Here is a 21,513-nt window from a genome sequence, read left to right on the forward strand (position 1 = left end):
GGCGAATTCTGAGATGGATTAGTAGATAGGATAAGGTCTTAATCCTATCCACTCAGAGAGTCCAGATCTGAATCTGATTCAGATCTAGAAACCTCCTAATGAGATTAGTGGAAAGCTAATCTAATCTGCAGATAAGATAAGGGTTTATCCCTATCACCTAAGGAGAAGTCTTATCCAAATATGATTTGGATAAGCTGCTCCTAATTGGATTAGGAGCTGATCTTTTAGGTTAACAAAAGAAGGGGGCGGCAGCCTAAGAGACACGTTAGATTTTTTTTAGTGCTGAAATCAAGAAGAGAGAATTCTGCACCCTACGAATACTCCCTTGCCGCCTTCCTGTTCTTGCCGCCCTGTTTGCCAGTTCGATTTCCAGTTGTGGGAGAAGTCAAGATTGGATCTTGACATCAGTTCTTTAAGAAAGGATTGAAAGGAAGTTGTGCTCACGTACCATCCTGCTGATTCTTGTGAAGGACAGAGTTCTTGGAGAAGAACACTGCTGATTCTGCTCCATCCTTCACTGCGCCGTCTTCAGTGGGAGTAGTTTTTGGATCCTTCCTTGGGCGTGAACACCTCCATTGGGAGATACTACTTCTCCGTATCAGGTATAATTCTCTCCTACTCCTTTTGGTTCAGATCTGATTCAGTTTAAGGTTCAAGAATGATCCTTGAAAATATGATTTTCTAAATAGGGATTGCGATTCCCAGTTGAAGGGAGGGAAAAAATTTTGAAATTCGCCCCTTATTCCGCAATCTTTGGGCATCCATTGGATGGATCTCTCATCCCTTCAAGCATCATGTATGCCACGTTGTGCACACGTCCTGACATTTCTCAAGCAGTGAATGTGGTAAACAGATACCAATCTAACCCAGGGCAAGAGCATTGGACCATTGTGAAAAACATACTAGAATACCTTCAAAGGAAAAAAAAGTTTTTTCTGGTATTCAATGGTAGTTCACTACAGATCCAAGGGTATACTAATGCCGATTTCCACTCACTAGATCTAGTTATATCTTCACGATAGGATCATGTGTTGTTTGCTGGAAAAGCAGGAAACGGGGGTCAACCGCAGATTCCACAACCAAAGCCAAATACATTGCCGCAAGTGAATCTGCCAAAGAAGTCATTTGGATGAAGAAGTTCATTCAGGAATTAGGAGTAGTTCCATCCAGCACATCACCCATTCCATTGTTGTGTGATAACACTAGAGCCATTGCTCAGGCTAAGGAGCCACGAGCCCACTCGAAGTTGAAGCACATCGAGAGGAAGTACCTTGTACTGCGGGAGATAGTTGGAAGAGAGGACGTCTTGATTCAGAAGGTAACATCTGCGGAAAATGTAGTAGACCCATTGACTAAGCCAACACAGAAAGTGTTTGAGAAACACGCGAAAATTATGGGAATCCAGCTTGTACCCGATTGGACCTAAGTGCAAATGGGAGTTGTTAGACAGTTATGCCCTTTAGCTCCAATTAGATTGATGTACCTTATTAACATTTATTGTAAATGAATAAAGTACATAATTGAATCATGTCTTTGTGGTGTGTTTCTGTGTAATACCCTTAAACTGGACACTTAATGAGACTCGTGTTAGTTTAGAATCTTCACAGTCGTTGGATTGATCTAGGGAGATTTATCCTGCCAAGGCTGACACTGATATGCCGCCAAGTTGGTTGGGGTGGCTTGTCTTAGCTGCCAGGGTGAGACCTGACGTACATGCAGTGTGGGTTTTCATAAAACCCTGAACCGGACCAAAATTCCAGTATTGCCCTAGACCTTGGAGATAGATGGGCAAAACTGGAATGTTACACCTAACCCCTAGACTCGATTGTGATACTACACTAGGTGTCAGATTGGGCTGTCTTTGATATGCCAATCAGTGAGATCCTTAAAGGGGGTCAAAACCTGGGTATGTTGGGATAGTTTGAGAATTCATCTGAACCCATGTGGTTGATGTGTAGATCAATGTTTGGGTTCCACGCCATACAAGGATAGCCGACTGGGCAGTAGGATAAGTGGTTAAGTGAGCACATAGACTTAGTGGGCCTAGAGCCCATTCGAACTGGCTTAATAGGATTAATTAAATAAGGGGCGGTTCTAGGATTTGGATCAGCTGATAGGGTAAGGGATTATCCCTATCCACTCAAAGAGTCTAGATCCAAATAAATATTTGGATCAGGAAACTCCTAATTTGATTAGAAAGGTTGATCTTTATCTATAGATAAGATAAGGGATTATCCTTATCTCTTAAAGAGAGTCCAGATCCAAATATAAGAATTGGATTAGGAAACTCCTAATAGGATTAGGAAACTCCTAATAGGATTAGGAGAACCTCTCTTTAAGGCAATAAATAGAAGAGCAGGGAGGACCTCCAAGACATCTCATAGTCTGCTGAATTGAGAGAGAAGACAACATACAGTTCGACTGCTCCTGTCTTCTGCTCTTGCCGCCCTACCCAGTTCGATCTCCACCAGTAGGAATGATCAAGAACGGTTCTTGATATTGCCTTTTTCTAGAAGAGGCAATCTGAAGTCGTGCTCACTAGCCCTCCATCATATTCTTGTTGAAGAATTTGGTTCTTGCTGAAGAACCGTCTTGCTGATTCTGCTTCACCTCACACCGTGTCATCTTCGGTGGAAGCAGTCTTTTGTTTTCTCCTTGGGCGTGAACACCTTCAATGGGAGTTACTATTACTCCGTATCAGGTATATCCCTCTCCTACCCTTTTGGTTTCAGATTTGGTCTGGTTTGTTTCAAGATTGATCCTTGAAAATGCAGTTTTCTAAAATAGGAAATGTGATTCCCACATGGGAGAGAGAGAAATTTTTGAAATTTCGCCCAACCTTCCTACAGGGTTCAGCCATCCATATGATGGATCTCTCATCCCTTCAGTGGGCACAGTCACAGGGTGCCATGTGATACTGGTAGAACATTTCGTCAGGCCCTCGTACGGCTCGCATCAGGACCATCCGAGCCCAACTATCCCCTGGCAGCTCCGGTTATAAATGCAAGGCACCCCCCACAAGGTAAGGGATTCAATTCCACCCGAAATCTTTCTGGTCTCTAGTGCTCTCTCCATTAAGGACATAGCGCTATATGTGGCCTCATCTGGAACCCTCAGCTCCAGATTCAGCACCTATCTTGCGCATGTACTAACTTGATCGTCAGAGTCCTCGCCTCTAGTAACCACCCGAGGCCTCTGACACCCTCTCCCTTGCAGGTTCGTCATTGTGGGAACAACACCTCATCCTCCCTCGGACACCCTTGTCGGTACTAGCCCTCAGCTTCTACAGTACCCAAAGGAGCGATACGCCTCGGCCTCCAGTCCTCGGCCTTGGCTCATCTCCCCGGGACCCCCAAAGCCTTTAGCCTTCCCTCGAAGCTTGGGAGTGAAATTACTTTGTTGTCCTTGGCCAAACCGAGCATCAACAATTGGCGCCGTCTATGAAAAATGTTGCTAAGACGATCCCACAAAACACTATAAACTCGAGATCTCCTAAATCTTTAAACCCCATGGTACGAAGGGCCAGGAACCCCTAGAACCTGGTCACGAGTGAACAGTTCTAGGCCATCCTTAACCGCCTAGAATACCTCACACAATGCATGGAACAAGCCTACCCCCAAGCAGGAGGTCCCTCCCAAGGTGACCGCCCATCGGGGTGTTGGATCACCAAGGCTGACGTGAGCACGTCGAGCCCCCAGCCCTCGGCCAAGCCAACACTCGGAAAGTCGAGCCTTCTAAGTCTGGTAGCAGCTGACTCCTTAGCCCACCACGAAGGAACAAAGAACCTCCCAGTCAAAGGGAGGAAGAGCCGACGTGGTCCGAAGACAGCAGCCAACCTTCTGAGTAGCATCATCATCGCCGGAGGGAGAACCCCTGGGACAAGGGCGGACACCTTGGTCATTGTATCGCCCACTCAAGGGCCGAGGGCTGGCGTCATGCCTCTCCCTCACCAGTCTCAGACCACCGCGATGTCCTGAATGACCGCCACACCAGATGGGAGGCGCAAGATCCTATCTCAGAGAATTCTGGAGTTCGTGCAGATCCCCACCATGCCCGCAAATTTCTAAGTTGCGAGCTGAGCTCGGGGCCATCAAGGATGAGCTTCACCAAGTCTGAGAAAGTTGAGCTGACGCCTTAGCCAACCAAAGCAATCCGATAGGGAGAATGGATGCCTTCACCCCAGATATCATCTCCGAGCCTCTCCCCCAACACTTTAAGGCCCCTACACTAGAAATGTACGATGGGAGCTCAGACCCTGACGACCACCTAGAAAGCTTCAGGGCACTCATGATACATTACGTCTTTTCTGACGCCTTGACATGCCAGACTTTCCAGGCCACCTTCAGATGAGCCACCCGTCGTTGGTTCTCCGGCTCATGGGAGCAGTTTTCTAATCTATTCCTTGCTCGCTTCATCAGCAGCAGGCGATGCTAGAAGAGCGTCGTCTCACTGATGTCTATCAAGCAAAAGTAGGGAGAGAGTCTGGGGTCCTACATCGACCGCTTCAAAAAGGAAGATCTTGAGGTCCGTGACCTCGACCCCATGATCTCTATGCAAGCAACCATTAATGGACTCCATGCCGAATCGGCCTTGAAGTTCTTGATTGCCAAGACCTCGCTAAAGATGAAGCTAGAATTCCTCAAGAAGGCCCAAAAGTATATTGCATCTGAAGAGGTTTCAGTTGGGGACCACCGGGAGAGGGAAGTCGAGCACAACAACGGGCCCCCCTGAGAAGAATAGGAAGGGCGGAGACAACCACCACCACAACAACAACAACAACAAGGACCACAAGAAGCCACCGGCCTCGGCCCTGGCTTACAACCATTACACGCTACTCAATTCCACCCAAATGCAGATACTGATGCAGATTGGGGAAGTGAAGTTCATGAAGTGGCCCGAGAATATGAAGAGGAAAGGGGAAATCCCAAAAAATATTGCAAGTACTACTGTGGCACCTGCCACGACACCGAAGATTGCTACGACTTGAAGAACGAGATAGAGTCCCTCATCCAACGAGAGTACTTTAAACAGTTTGTGGGTAGCGGGCCCGGTGCTACATCCTCCCAACAGCAACAGCAACAACCACAACAACAGCAACACCAGCAGATAGCCAGTGTCATAGACGTCATCGTTGGGGGCACAGCCTCGGGTGGAGCCTCGGTCTCGGCCTGCAAGGCCTATGCCAGGCAGTAAAACATCCATGGGCTTGCCCCCAAAAAGCCCAAACTGTAGGAAACCTTATCCTTTACGAACGAGGACTGGAAGGGGATCGTAGTCCCCCATGATGATGCATTGTTGATCTCGGCCATCATCGCAAACTTCGTAGTCAAGAGCATCCTCGTTGACACAACCTCCTTGGTTGACATCCTCTTCTACCCAATGTGGGTTTTCTTGAAACCCTGAACTGGACCAAAATTCCAATATTGCCCTAGACCTTGGAGATGAAAGGGATGGTAGAATCCATCGTATGGATGCCAAAACAGTTGTAGAGTGGGTGGGCGAATTTCAAAAATTTTCTACCTGCCTTTCAATAGGGAATCGCATTCCCTAATTTTATAATCAAGATTCGAGGATCCTACTTGAACCATAATCGAACCAGATCTAAACCAAAAAGGAAAGGGAGTAATTATACCTGATCCAGAGAAAAAATCTCCCAAAGTTGGTGTTCACGCCCAAAGAAGGAACCAAGATCTTCTCCTGCAGAAGATGACACAACAACTGTGGAATAGAACCAGCAGGGTGTGTCCTACACACTGAATCCTTCACAAGAATCATTTGGATGTTAATGAGCACCAAAACCGAATCAACCTTTCAAGAAAGACTGATATCAAGAACTTTTCTTGATCTTTCTCTGACAGAGAAAACGAACTGTGATAGATGGTGGGAGCTGCAATAGGAGGAAAAAGGAGAAGAAGGTGGTGAACTGCTTTTCTTCTCTAGGTTTTCTAAGATCCTATCTCACAAAACTGCAAGATATCTGTAATGTCTTCCTAGGGTTTGAATTCATGTAATTCGATTAGGGTTTCCTCCAGTTGCTTAATGATTAAGAAAGGATTTCCTGATCATATCAGGAGTTGCCCCTTATCCAAATCAGTATTTGGATTAGGACTCTTCTTAATCCTATCTGCATATTAGATAAGCTTTTTGGGCTCATCCTAATATCAGATCCACCCCCTTAATAATGACTGATCAAATCAGCCCAGTTCGAAATGGGCTTTAGGCCCAATAAGGTTCTATGCTCAAAAGTCTTCCAAACTGCTGCCCAGTTGGGCTTCTTTGTATGGCATGGGACCCAAGCATTGATCTACACACCAGCCACATGGGTTCGGCCCAGCCTTTGTTACAAAGCCTAGCCGAATTCACTAGAGAGCCCAGTGAACCCTTCGAGCCCATCACATGGACCCTATGGGCCCAACACTTACACTAAGTGGTCCCTGGGCCAAGCCATCTTATAAAAACCTAGGGACTGTGGGCAGGTGCAAGATTAGCCCATCAGGTATCATCCCAAATGGCCTTACACTTAACCTCTCAGCCCATAATGATCAAGCACTGCCCGACAAGAGAGGACCTCTCCCTCAGCTACAAGGAACAGTGTTGCACTCTCTACTTACATGGATCCCGGGAATTAAAACCATTTGCAAACATTTTGAAACCATACTTAAATATATATCATATATATAAATTTTGCAAAACAAAATTCCAATGATTGAAATCAACTGCCGGCAATTTGGTTTCCATCAGAGAGAGTGGATCCCCGACCATTACCTCAATCAAGAAAATAAAATAAAATAGAAATCCTATTTCTATTAATTAATTACATCCTTGATTGAATCCTATACATTCAGTCTAGAAAAATAAAATAAAAAAAATAATTATTTTATAGACTGAATTAAAAAGAAGTTACAAAAAGAATGCGCAGACAATCTGCGCCAATTCTGCACTTCGATCTCTAGGTACGAACTATCCATTAAATCAAGAAATAAGTCAAGAACCATTCTAAATAAATTTCAGATTTAAATAAAATTAATTTCAGATCAATCGCCCTCAACAAGAAACAGTTTCTTGAAATAAAACAGCAAACTGCGCAACACCCGGATAGAACAACTTCTACCGAATTGCACAGGTTCAGATCTGAATTCTAGGTTCAAGATTCGAACCTGTGGCTCTGATACCACTGAAAGGGATGGTAGAATCCATCGTATGGACGCCAAAACAGTTGTAGAATGGGTGGGCGAATTTCAAAAATTTTCTACCTGCCTTTCAACTGGGAATCGCATTCCCTAATTTTAGAATCAAGATTCGAGGATCTTATTTGAACCAGAACCAAACCAGATCTGAACCAAAAAGGAAATGGAGTAATTATACCTGATCCAGAGAAAAATTTCTCCCAAAGTTGGTGTTCACGCCCAAAGAAGGAACCAAGATTTGCTCTTGCTGAAGATGACACAGCAACTGTGGAACAGAACCAGCAGGGTGTGTCCTACACACTGAATCCTTCACAAGAATCCTTTCGATGTTAATGAGCACCAAAACTGAATCAGCCTTTAAAGAAAGACTGATCTCAGAACTTTTCTTAATCTTTCTCTGACAGAGAAAACGAACTGTGACAGATGGTGGCGGCTGCAACAGGAGGAAAAAGGAGAAGAAGGTGGCGAACTGCTTTTCTTCTCTAGGGTTTCTGAGATCCTATCTCACAAAACTGCAAGTGTCTATTATGTCTCCCTAGGGTTCGAATTCATGTAATCCGATTAGGATTTCCTCCAGTTGCTTAATGATTAAGAAAGGATTTCCTGATCATATTAGGAGTTGCCCATTATCCAAATCAGTATTTGGATTAGGACTTCTTAATCCTATCTACAGATTAGATAAGCTTTTTGGGCTCATCCTAATCTCAGATCCGCCCCCTTAATAATGACTGATCAAATCAGCCCAGTTCAAAATGGGCTTTAGGCCCAATAAGGTTATGTGCTCAAAAGTCTTCCAAACTGCTGCCCAGTTGGGCTTCTTTGTATGGCGTGAGACCGAAGCATTGATCTACACACCAGCCACATGGGTTCGACCCAGCCTTTGTTACAAAGCCTGTCCGAATTCACTGGAGAGACCAGTGAACCCACTAAACCCATCAAATGGACCCTATGGGCCCAACACTTACACTAAGTGGTCCCTGGGCCAAGCCATCTTATAAAAACCCAGGGACTGTGGGCAGGTGAAAGATTAGCCCATCAGGTATCATCCCAAATGGCCTTACACTTAACCTCTCAGCCCATAATGATCAAGCACTGCCCGACAAGAGAGGACCTCTCCCTCGGCTACAAGGAACAGTGCTGCACTCTCTACTTACATGGATCCCGGGAATTAAAACCATTTGCAAACATTTTGAAACCATACTTAAATATATATCATATATATAAATTTTGCAAAACAAAATTCCAATGATTGAAATCAACTGCCAGCAATTTGGTTTCCATCAGAGAGAGTGGATCCCCGACCATTACCTTTGTCCGACAAAGGGGCTGATCCCGTCACTATGATCACCCACTCAGATGAACTCTCAGACTATCCCAACATACCCAGGTTTTGACCCCCGCTAAGGATCTCACTGATTGGCATATCAAAGACAGCCCAATCCGACACCTAGTGTAGTACCATAATCTGGTCTAGGGGTCAGGTGTAACTTTCTAGTTTTGCCCATCAATCTCCATGGTCCAGGGCAATACTGGAAATCTGGTTCGGTTCAAGGGTTCAAGTGATCCTACACTGCATGTGACTTGGGTCTCACCCTGGTGGCTGAGACAAGCCACCTCAACAGTTGACAACACACCTATGTCTGCCTTGGCAGGATAAATCTCCCCAGACTTACCCAACAACTGTGAACATTTAAAACCAACACAAGTCTCATTAAGTGTCCAGTTTTAGGGTCTTTCACAGAAGTATACCACACAACATGAATCAAACATGTACTTCATTTATTTACATTAAATATCAAAAGTACATCAAAACTAATAGAAGCTAAGGGCATACAAAAACTGTCCAACAGGAAATAGATGGGCAAAACTAGAATGTTACACCTAACCCCTAGACTCGATTATAATACTACACTAGGTGTCACATTGAGCTGTCTTTGATATGCCAATCAGTGAGATCCTTAGAGGGGGTCAAAACCTGGGTATGTTGGGACAGTCCGTGAATTCATCTGAGTGGGTGATCATAGTAATAGGTTCAGCCCCTTTGTCAGACAAAGTGAACGATCGGGGATGCACTCTCTCTGATGGAAACCAAAATTGCCGGCAGTCGATTTCAACCGTTGAAATTTGTTTTGCAAAATATATTTATATAGAGATATACATATATATATTATGGTTTCAAAATGTTTGCAAAAGGTTTTAATTCCTGGGATCCATGTAAGTAGAGAGTGCAGTACTGTACCTTGCAGCCGAGAGAGAGGTCATCTCTTGTTGGGCAGTGTTTGATCATTATGGGCTGAGAGGTTAGTTGTAAGACCATTGAGGGTAATACCTGATGGTCTAATCTTGCATCTGCCCATAGTCCTTGGGTTTTTATAAGGTGGCTTGACTCAAGGACCATTTAGTGTAAATGTTGGGCCCATTAAGAGCCTATGGTGATGGACTAAGGGGTTCACTGTCTCCTACAGTGAATTCGGCCGGGACTTGTAACAGAGGCTGGGCTGAACCCATGTGGCTGATGTGTAGATCAATGTTTGGGTCCCATGCCATACAAGGATATCCAACTGGGCAGCAGTTTGGAGGATAAGTGACCACATGGACTTAATGGGCCTAAAGCCCAATTCGAACTAGCTTAATTAGATTAATTAAAGAGGGGTGGTTCTGGGATTTAGATCAGTAGATAGAATAAGGGATTATCCCTATCCACTCAGAGAGTCCAGATCAAAATAGAGATTTGGATCAGGAAACTCTTAATTGGATTAGGAGGGCTGATCTTTATCTGCAGATAGGATAAGGGATTATCATTATCTCTTAAAGAGAGTCCAGATCCAAATACAAGATTTGGATTAGGAAACTCCTAATGGGATTAGGAGAACCTCTCTTTAAGGCTATAAATAGAGGAGAAGGGCAAACCCCAAATCATTCTTCAGTTTCACTGATACAAGAGAGAAGATAGCATACAGTTGGACTGATGTCATCTTCTGCTCTTGCCTTCTCCTGCTATTGCCGCCATTACCAGTTCGATCTCCATGTGTAGGTGCGGTCAAGAAAGGGTTCTTGATATCACCTTTTGGTAGAAAAGGTGATCTGATGTCGTGCTCACTCGCCCTCCATATTCTTGGTGATAAATCAAGTTCTTGCTGAAGAGCCATCCTGGGGATTCTGCTCCACCCTACGCTGTGTCATCTTCAGTGGGAGCAGTCTTTGGTAATCTCCTTGGGCGTGAACACCTTCGTTTGGGGTTACTACTACTCTGTATCAGGTATATCCCTCTCCTACCATTTGGTTTCAGATTTGGTCTGGTTTAGGTTTAAGATTGATCATTGAAAATGCAGTTTTCTAAAATAGGGAATGTGATTCCCACATAGGAGAGAGAATTTTTTTTTAAATTTCGCCCAACCTACCTACAGGGTTCGGCCATCCATATGATGGATCCCTCATCCCTTTTGTGGTATTAGAGCCAGGTTCAAATCTTGAACTGAAATTGGTCAGATCTGAAATTGCACAAATGGGCAGAAGGCGTTCTACCCGATTTGCACAGATTGTTGATTTTCTGGGAAATTAGTTCCTAGATTTTTGGGGAATTCATCTGAAATTAAATTTTTATAAGTCCGAATTATATTTAGAATAGTTCTTTATATTTTTCTTGATTTATGGGTTGTTCGTACTGTGGAGATCGAAGTCTTGATTGGCGCAAGAAAATTGCGCACCTGTTGTTCTGTTCATTCTTGTCTGTAATTAATTTTTTTAAACTTTTAGACAGAATGTATAGGAATTCTTTTTGATGTAATATTAATAGAAAATTATGGTTTTCTATTTTATTTCATTCAAATTCGAAGCAAATCGTGCAAAAGGAAGGAGTTTTGCAGATTTGGGTTCGACTATCTACGATTTACAGTTTGAGAAACTGCAAACTATGAACTAACCTCTGTTTTGTAGGGTAGCAAATCTACGAACAGCCCTTGTACTGATTCTTGAATGTCTTTTATCATTAATTTAATTTCAGATCATAATCTTGAATTAAAAATCAAACCCTAGACCCATTCAAACCAGATTGGACCAAACTGGTTGGACCGAATCTGTGGTTTGATGGGGGTTGTTCCCAGCCCTAATTTTTCATTCTTGGGTCCAAGAGTTGATGGTTAATTGCAAGATGTAATTTGGCCCACTCCTGTAAAACCCAGTTTTAATGTGTTAAAACTGCTTTAGCCCATGAACTACATAAAAGCTATATGGGTCGAACTGCTCCTTGCAATTCAGCCCATATACCTAGATAATATTAATCACTAATATTATGGATAATTATGGGCTTTAATTATGGGTTTTACAGATATTAATTGATTGGATCAATTTTGTTCCTGCATGTATTGTATGGATGTGTGATGTGTAATGTTCATGGGCCTTAAGTACTTGGCCCATGCTGATACGAAGTGGCTCGTTAGCACACCATGGCTGAATGCACATCATTGCCATGGTGTCCCTAAAGATCATTGGATGATCTCCCTTCATGGTGGGCCCTACACCTCCCCAAGAGGAACCATGTGGATCCCTAACTGTTTTGGGCCCACCTAAATCTGGCTTTATGAAAGTTAGTGGGATCCACTTTGGTTTGACCTAAATTAAACTAGGGCATAATTTTTGTTCCCTCCGCTGAAATATGAGTGCATGTAATAGGGAGATTCATATGATGAACTCTCTAAAGGCCTTCCATCATTAGCATGAAGATGGGTCATTCAGTAATGAGGAAACACACCATAAAATTGGGTTATCCATTTGCTGTTGGATTTGTTGGAATGTTTCATAAGATGATAGGGGCATCATAGACCGGGTATGGGAGGGGCCTATCCTAAAATGGAAGACTCTCTCACGGTACCTTGGCGTTCATGAATATGATGGGTGAGCACTCACTGTATAGAAAGGTTTAACCTAAAATGGCAATGAACCTTGTCTGACAGAGGCCAAAGGGAAAGCTCATAAGATGAGTGGATATGATCCTTCACAGAAAGGTGGAGGGGTTATGCAACTGAAACAGTTGGCTCCATGCACCCTATGTGATTTCCCACATTTCTAGAGACATAATTCGTAGTCTCCATCACTGAGATAGGAGGGAAATCTCAGAGATGAATAAATGGGAATGGAACATAGATTGAAAGCCATATCTATGTAGATAACATGAATCAAATAAGGTTGTGGACTAATATTTGCTTTTTATCAGAAATTGCAAATGGACAATACGCTAAATTGCTGGATGACAACAAACATAAGGGCCCAAACTACGCTGACTGGTACCGAAACCTTATGTTGGTCCTGACATTAGAAAAATTGGACAAAGTAGCTAAAAATGCTACTTCGGAACATCCGGGTGATAGGGCTTCTGAGGCCCTTAGGAGGGACTACCAAGAATGGAAAGAGAAAAATTCCCTTGCCCGCTGCTACATCATTGCATCCTTAGACAATCAGATACAGCGACAGTTCGATCAAATCGAATTGTCCAAGGAGATCTTGGACAATCTGAGGACGATGTACGAAGAGAAGAATCATTCTACTCGATAGAAGGTCTTGAAACAGTTCATGACCGCATAGATGTCCAAGAACCAACAGGTTCATGACCATTGTCTTAAGATGATGGAATATATCAATGAACTTGAGGCTCTTGGATCCGGGCTTGACCATGTCACTAAGGTGGACGCCATCCTAAATTCTGTCTCCTTCCTTCAATCAGTTCATCATGAACTACAACATGAATAAGTTAAATGTTAGCATCCTAGAACTCAGCAATATGTTGCAAAGGGCCGAGGAACTGATTAAGAAGGATGAGTCCATTGGCATGCTTGTTGAAGCCGGCAAATCGGGCAAGAAGAAGAGGAAGGCTAAGAAAAAGCCTCAGAAGAAAGCTACTAAGTCCAAGAGGCAAACGAAAAACAAAGCATCAGATGCTTGTCACTCTGCAAACAGACCGACCATTGGAAGAGAAACTATCCTTAGTACCTGAAATCCAAGAAACAAGGTAATTTCGACTGCCAAGGAGGTTCTTTAAGAAGCCTTTTCCACTGCCATCTCCTCCATGCATATTCGTGTAGTATTGGCTCTTCTTCAAGAGCCTCCCTTCCTTAGACCTCTCTGTTTCTGTTTTTGCAGCCTTCGATCCTCTTGGGTGGGATTTGAACGGGTTAGAAAACAATGTGTTGGCAGAGAGAGAGAGGGAGAGAGAGAGAGAGAGAGAAGGGGAAGAAGGGATGCAGCGGTGGCTTCGTTGTGCAGAGGTGAAGAGAGAGAGAGAATTGTTTTCAAAGGGATTTAACAGAAGGGTAAAATTGAGATTTCAACCCTTCCGTCAATATTTATCGGCAATGCTAATTTTTTAAAACAATAGAGGTAACTTTAGATAATAGTCAAACAGTAAAAATATACTTGGTCAATTAGCTAAACCATAAGAATAGTTTAAGAGATATAATGCGCCACTCAACACAAATGGAAACCAACCCTGCCCAATTATTGTGAAGGGGCAGCGTCAACATGGTAGGGGCAGTGAACTACGGCGATGCAACACCATATACACTCTTGCACGGTTCGAGCAAGCACCCACATCTCAACACTAAGAGTTGCGATCAGGGCCCTAGTAGAGACATTCAAACACCCACATGATCGACGAAGACCAAGCTGCTTGAACATCAAATTTTGTGAAGATGACATGCTTGGCCACTGACTCTTACCACAACCAACCTTTGTACATCGTAGTGAGAATCTCTGGGCATGAGATGCGACGAGCACTAATCAACCTAGGGAGCTCTATCAACCTTCTACACACACGCTAGCTATGACTAATGAAGATCACAGAAGATGATGTTTGTGGATTGCCAGTGGAAGTAACGGCCTTTGACGGAAACATATCGGCGACACGCGGCTCCATCATGCTCATTGTGGTCATAGGACCTTTCTTTGTTCAACGAATTCCATGTAATCTCTGGGTGCACATCATACCATGTCCTACTCGGCAACTGCTAATCCATTACCTCAGCATGGGACGGGTGGTTCGGATACCTGCCACTAGGGTACCATTCGAACGATTCAAGGCACACCTACCAGATGCGATTTGATTTACTACATCGAATTGGCAAACAACGGTGAAGCTGGATCAAGGGGATAGAACCATCAAATGAAGAAAAGACTGAGCCGGCCACGACACCCCAGGAGCAGAATAAAACGATGGCACTACGTCAAGGTAATCAACCCAGATGGCCATGCCTACTACACGATCATGGAAGAAGACGAGAATACCATCACCCTTGTCGCAAAGAATGCTCATTATTCCTATGGCTAGAAACTTACTCATTTGTCTAAGCTTACGGCGTGAAATCACGATTCTTGATGTCATTTCGGGTTGGAGGACACGACTTAGGTGTACAACTGCGATTGTTGAAATTTCCCCAAACTATAGTTGAAGAATTTCGGAGCGAACGAAGGAGCAAAGAACTCCATGGAAGCTAGCGGCGATAGTCTTGCTTATGAACTCGCACTGCCCCAAAACTCTTTTGGCGAAAAGATTTTTTTTTTTTTTTTTTTGAAGTTTTGAGTAAGCCTGTATACGGGTCGGACCGGTTCGGTTTTGCCTATTTTTGTCAACCGAAGCGATGACATCGGATTGATTTAAATACCAATTTAAACTGACCAATGTTAATTTAAAACCGAATTGAAATTGGTTAGGTAGCTATATCCCATAGTTTGATATAAAAGTGGGACGGATTTTATAGATGGTTAGGTAGCTATATCCCATAGTTTCATGAAAACTTGACAAATGAAATGACTAGTAAGGGGCCTACGTCCATAGTAGTACTATATTTATTTCTCTCTCCAAACACATTGGAATATAGGTCCCATCAATAAAATTTAGATTGTATCAAAGACCAATAGATCCTTGGATGGCCAGAATTTTACGTTATGGTGTTGCCGTGGAATATATATATATATATATCAGTTTAAGTCAGGCCATAAAAATGTAAGCCATAATCAAACTGAGTCGTCGATTTCTACTGTTATCAAAGCTGAAATCGACCATCACAGATTGGATTGGTTAAGTTTGGTTAATTTATGATATTTTGTGAACAGCCCTAATTTTGAGTGATACAACAATTCTTTGTACCACAACTTTCTCTAGAGATCAGAGATCCAACCAGAGATCTCAAGTAAGTGCCATGGGTTCCATGATCGTGATGGTCTAGTCTTCGAAGGTCGGAGAGAATGGCCATCAAGAGAGAAGGAGAAAAACAGTTGTAGAAAAACCCTATAGTTAGGGCTGTTAAACAGTGTCTTACGTAGGAGGAGAATTGTCTCTCTCTAAGAAGACTTCTTTCATACTTGTATAGACAAAAGGTCGGGGTCCCAAGAGGAAAGCAAAGAGACAAAAGGAAACTTTGGTTAAAAATTTGTTAGGTAGCTAACAAAATACTTGGGGTTTCACCACATGTCCAAGAGAATCACTTGGGATCAGGAACTCCCGTCTTTAGAGTTCTCATGTGGGTACATTTGTAACTATGATCCCTTAGCATCAAGAATCCTGTCTTTAGAGTTGGCCACATGTCCAAGAAAATCCCTTTTAATAGCTTGCTCATTGTTGCGCACTGTGATCCCTTTTGCAGGAGCATAAGTGTTTTGAGAGTGGCATCACGACTCTCTTACACCGAGGCACTTGCGATGCCGCTCTCAAACACTTAAACGCTCCTGCAAGAGGATCATACGAGACAACGAGCAAGCTTTTAGAAGAGATTATAATTATAGATGTACCCACATGAGAACTCTAAAGAAGGGAGTTCCCAATACTAAGGGATTCTCATCAACACGTGACAAAACCCCAAGTTTCTTACTTGTTTGCTACCTAACAAATCTTTAACCACTTTCCCATAGCGAGAAAGTTTCCTTTTCTCTTTGCTTTCCTCTTGAGACCCCGGCCTTTTGTCTATACAAGTAGAGAGAAGTTTTCCAAGAGAGAATTCTCCTCCCACGTAAGATACTTCTTTCTCCCTCTCCTCTCTTGACGGCCATCATCTCCAAACCTTTGGAGACTAGACCATTACGATCATGGAGCCCATGACACTTACAAAATTAATTAACTTCAAAAATTTACTAATAACTTAACTTTAGTCATTAATTTAACTTAAATCAAATTAATTAAATTGTTAAAAATCAGAGTTTCTCTAAAAATTATTATAATCCATTTTATTTTAAAATTATTTTTAATTTAAAATATATTTAAATTCTATATAATATAATAAAATTTAATAAAATATTACTAAAATTAGTGAAAATATTAAGTTTAACATAATTTTTATTAATTTAAAACATAACTTTGTAAATTAATTAAATTAACCTAACTTAAAAATCATACTTTATTGACTGAAATTATTTACTAAAAATTATTAAAATCGATTTGCTAATTTAAAATTCTTTTAAAATCCATTTAAATTCCATTATAAAATGATACAATGTAATAAAATTTTAATAAAAATACTAATTTTAATGCAAAACCCATATAAAATAATTACATTAATAAAATTTCAAAATTAATTAACCTTGCCTAGCATCCTAGGTCTGGATATGGATGTGCACATAATCTTGGACATCGAATGTGGATCTTTAATCGTAAAAGAAAACAAAAAGGAAAGAAGATGAATGTATAATCAAAGCAAACCAAACCATAAAAAGAGATATTGCATATGGTACAAATGTAGAGCTTGGAAAGTTTTTACATTAAACTCGGGCATGGAATGGATCTTGGATCTTTAATGATTGTCCCCACTTTCCTACAGAATTTACAAGTTACAACAAATCAACCCAAGTCACCTCACATTTGTGAAAGTGGAATCTTTCCTACAAAGCTCATTTTAAAACCACAACTAAACAATAAACATGAAATGGACAGTAAAAGTTCTTGCTTGGCATGGCTAAAGACCTCCATTCAGATATAATAGGCCACACTTATCATGCCTGAATCAATGGATTCTACATCCTCTTCTTGGTGAGTGGGCTCCCAGAAAAAAAAAGAAAAAAAAAAAAAAAGGCAAGGTTCAAATAATGTTAGTGTTATGGAAAAATGATGTAGTGTTATAATCCATGCGAAGTACATAGAAGGAACCACCTCCACCTGTAAGGCTGTAACGAGATATTATCACTAGAAAATCCATAATTTAGGGGGCACTGACAGAAGAGGGAAGCCACTCTGCCATATGCGAGGATGTCATTTGTTTGAACTTTGAACATATCAATGCTGTGTTTGACCTTTTCTCTCTGGACTTGAAGCTTTTGTTGTTAAAGCTTCAAGCATGGACTGAGCTACTACAAACTTTTCCCTCAGCAAGACATTATATTCATACAGATTTTGGAGATACCTCAGGATATCTGACATATCAATTCCAGAACCAGTTCTAAAATCTGCAATAAAAAATGGTAAAAAAGGACATTATATCATGTTATCAATAATGTGAAGTAGCTTAACAAAATCATATCAAATCCCAATACTAAGAATAAATCACTCTCCACCAGATTATCAGTACATGGATATTAAATAAGTGACAAGTGGGATGCATTTATATCATACTAAAGGCCAATTTAGTGACAAAATTCAAGGTAAAAAAGTTTATAGAATTACTTCTAATTAATCAGTTTATCATCATATTTTGATCCCATTGGAAGAACTTCTATTTGCTCTGACGATGCTGTGTGAAAGAACAGACCCTACGTCCATTCAACAGGGCCTACAGCTCCAGCTCTGGATCTAATGTCTTTGCCTGTCAATGGAACTAGGTTCTACAGTTCCATGGGCCTCAGTTCAAGCAATTACATCACTCTGTTCTACTAAGCTTCCTTTGTATAACCTTCTTTTTTTACCTTGAAAAGTTAAATAAATAAATTGTATCATTGGAATCAACCAGTTGTATTATTTTTATTGATCATATTAGCTAGATAATCCCCAAGAATTATCTTATGCACAAAGATTCCAAAACAATATGTCAATGATCTGACTTCCAAGGCATCATAAAAATCACTTTTTTTTATCAATAACCATCATAAAAATCATTTTATACATTGAAGTTTGAAAAATCCTAAACATATATAGATAGGAAAAATAAGACTAACATAGCATTTAACATATTTCAAAATTCAAGTGCAAGAAATGTTGATACCTAGTACGGGAGGTGGTGGAAGCATACTATCATTATGAGGGGATAGCTGAAGATGAGAAACATTTCCTTCATGAGGACCAACCAAAATCTCCCCATTTCCATTATTAGGAAGCAGTTGGTGCTCTAGTACCTTGAGAAGCATAAAGTGAAAGGTGTGAGAATTAACATGCATTTGGGCAGGATGAAATTGTTTTCAATCAAGATAAACAAGTCATAATGAAAAGACCGAAGGATCTTTATACAGTAATACAGGAAAGAACAAATACTAGTCCCCAAAAAATTAAATATATAATAATTTAGAAAGATAATCAAAAGAAGATGCTCAAGGAAACAATGGTAAAGGAAAGCCCCATAGGAAGGGGGAACCCAGAAAAGAAAAACAAGCACAAAAAGAACCCGAGGTTATCAATAACCAATAAAAACAATTAGCATTCCTGGGATGATAACCCCCTCCAATAAGCTACCTCAAGAGCTATCACCACATGTTAAGACAGTTAAAAATCAAAAATATTATAAAAACATTTGTTTAACAGTATTGGCATTCACCATTTACAAATTTTATAATTGAAGACCAATCAAAATTGACCTGACTCTGAAATTGTAAGCCCTGGATTTAGCGTCAACAATATCATCCCAATATCAAGCTAAAAATTTCATATTACTCGATAATGAAATCAAGAATTTATATGGTTTATGCATATTGCTTGGCTTATTTGATATTCAAGTAAACACAATCATATTGCCATTGTCAATTTGCCATATTGCATGAATATTTTATTACTTTGATTCCTTTGCCTATTAATCTATTCTTTCTTTGAGAATTGATATTTTTATTTGCCATATTGCATGAATATGAAGTAATTAAGTAAACTAAATATTTTTGTCATTTTTGCATAATTGAAAATGTCATAGCTATCTGATTTGTGTAATGCCTGAACTTTGTTTGTGCATTTTATTTGTTTTCCTATTTGCACAATGCCTATTGGCTAAAACCTAAGCATGGGTGATATCCATTCATATCATATAGTTAATAATCATCTAATTAGTCTAGTCATGTAGTATAAGGCTATAAGCATAGATGGAAGACTAGTAACCAGACCAATCTGCCTAAAATATTTAGGGGTGCTTAGCTCCAATCTTTTTAATCTTAGCTAACAAAATAGCATCTACTCCTGGATTTATTATTCTCCAATCAAAAAAATCACCAAAGACTTCCAAGAGGCCATTCTTTAGGATTTCCCAACAATCCTAGTAAAAACACACACAAAAAAAAAAAATCCATTGTGAAACCAACCAATCCCAGAGCCTTTGATCTATCCATTGAGAAGTTTCCTTAATTTCATTCAACTCGAAGTTTTTATCTGAGATTTCTCTTAACTCCTCACTCAGACTAGGCGAATCTAAGCCCTCAACCAAAAATATGCAGTTCATGGATCTTCTAGAAATAGATTTGAAATGAACTTTGTGTTACCATCCCCTTCCTTTGTCCACTGGTGCTTTGATTTTGCCTCCATGAAATACTTCTTTGTACAAAACGTCTTCCAATTGTTTCTTCAAATCCCACCTTAATTGCTTCTCTTCCATCCTCAACTCACCTAAAGTCTCTTGCAAAATTACATCCCTTTCCTTCCACCAAACCTTCACTTTTTGGATAAAGTTTGGATGACACAATCACATCTCTAATCACTTCAACAAGGTTGATCAAAACTTTATCAAGGAAAGGGTGACATCTAGAAAAGTTTGTTTATCAAATGTCACTTCAGATATGCAATTTGTAGACATTTTCACTAGTGTGGTAAAATCTAAGTTAGAAGCTGATTTAAACAAGTTAGGTATGATTTTTTTATAGATAATATCAATTTATTAATTAAAAAACAAAGGATACATATAACAAACTTCCCACAAAGAGGTAGGTGCAGCCTCTTAAATTATATCATAAAGCTTACAAATGAGCCCAAAAAAGCTAACTCCTATGTACCCTTTGTTTGGCTAAAAAATCTGCCAGCCCATTTGCCAAGATCTTTCCCATTGAACTATGACTAATATATTTGATGTTAACCATTTGAATCTTCTCAAAGCCCCTGTATAGGACCAAGCTTCAATCTCTGGCTCTTTTAACCACCCAATAACCGGGTTAGAGTCACCTTCAATGATTAAGTGTTCCACTGCCAACTCTTTCGCAATCTCTGCTCCTTGTAGTATGGCTTGGACCATTAACTGAATCTCCCACACCAATATAAACTATGATCTAGCCCTCGACATTTCTGAAAACTCCCCCAATTCCAGACAACCCTGGGTTCTCTTGGAGAATGCATGTACTGACTAACAACACTGACATCATAAGAAATTCCAAGCCAAGTCAAACAAAGATACAAAAATTTCCCAACCAGCCATTGATACATTGTCTTGTCATCAAGAGGTTCACCTTCTGCACTTATCTTATGATTCAATTCAATGGGAGTATCTGTAGGTTTTGTCAACACTCTCGGCTGAATAGAGAATAGAACAAGAATAATTTTAGAGGTGTCAAGAATGAATTGACCCCCACCTCAAAGAGTCTCTTATATATTAAAAGATATGTACAATTACAAGAATGCCCATATAGGGATGAAAGAGTAAAAAAGAATAAGATACATAAGTAATATACAATAGGGACTATACTAATAAGATGCATCAAGTCACAGAGTCTCTACACTCCCCCCTCAAACTGATGCCTAGACATAAGCATCAGTTTGTCTATAAGAAAGAGATGTCGAACTATAGTCATAGCTTTGGTGAAGATATCGGCAATCTACATATCCGAGGCTACATGAGGAGGCGATATAGACCCAGTACTGAAAAGATCTCGGATAAAGTGGTAGTTCACCTCGATGTGATTGGTCCTCTCATGGAAGACAGGGTTAGATGCAATCTTGATAGTACTCGTATTGTTTGCATAGAGAGGAATCGGAGTAGGAAGTTGAATGCCAAGATCCATAAAGAGAGATCGTAACCAAACAATCTCATTGAAAACAGAAGGCATGGCCCTATACTCTGATTTAGTGGAAGACTTAGAGATTGTTTGTTGTTTCTTACACTTCCAAGAGATGAGTGAATCACCCATAAAGACACATCACCCATAAATGGATCTACTAGTGTCAAGACAACCAGCT

The 21,513-nt window shown here is 40.8% G+C and overlaps 1 protein-coding gene across 4 annotated transcripts in view; it reads right to left on the minus strand.

Annotated features, from left to right (window-relative positions):
- Nucleotides 1-16,895: 16,895 nt before the first annotated feature.
- Nucleotides 16,896-21,513, minus strand: part of LOC104590676 (uncharacterized) — a 46,764-nt gene continuing 42,146 nt past the window's right edge. For 3 of the 4 annotated variants that reach the window (XM_088896539.1, XM_019196559.2, XM_010249398.3), the window contains 2 exons: nucleotides 18,362-18,491; nucleotides 16,896-17,609 (listed from right to left, as the gene is read on the minus strand). In XM_088896539.1, the coding sequence (XP_088752665.1) occupies nucleotides 17,440-17,609; nucleotides 18,362-18,491 (300 nt within the window). In that variant the 3' untranslated portion in view covers nucleotides 16,896-17,439. Of the gene's footprint in view, nucleotides 17,610-17,826; nucleotides 18,066-18,361; nucleotides 18,492-21,513 lie in introns of all 4 variants that reach the window. The other variant, XR_016081306.1, reaches the window with a different exon arrangement.

This window comes from Nelumbo nucifera, chromosome 1, assembly GCF_055504915.1.
Source record: "Nelumbo nucifera cultivar China Antique chromosome 1, China Antique-T2T, whole genome shotgun sequence".
Lineage (NCBI taxonomy): Eukaryota > Viridiplantae > Streptophyta > Magnoliopsida > Proteales > Nelumbonaceae > Nelumbo > Nelumbo nucifera.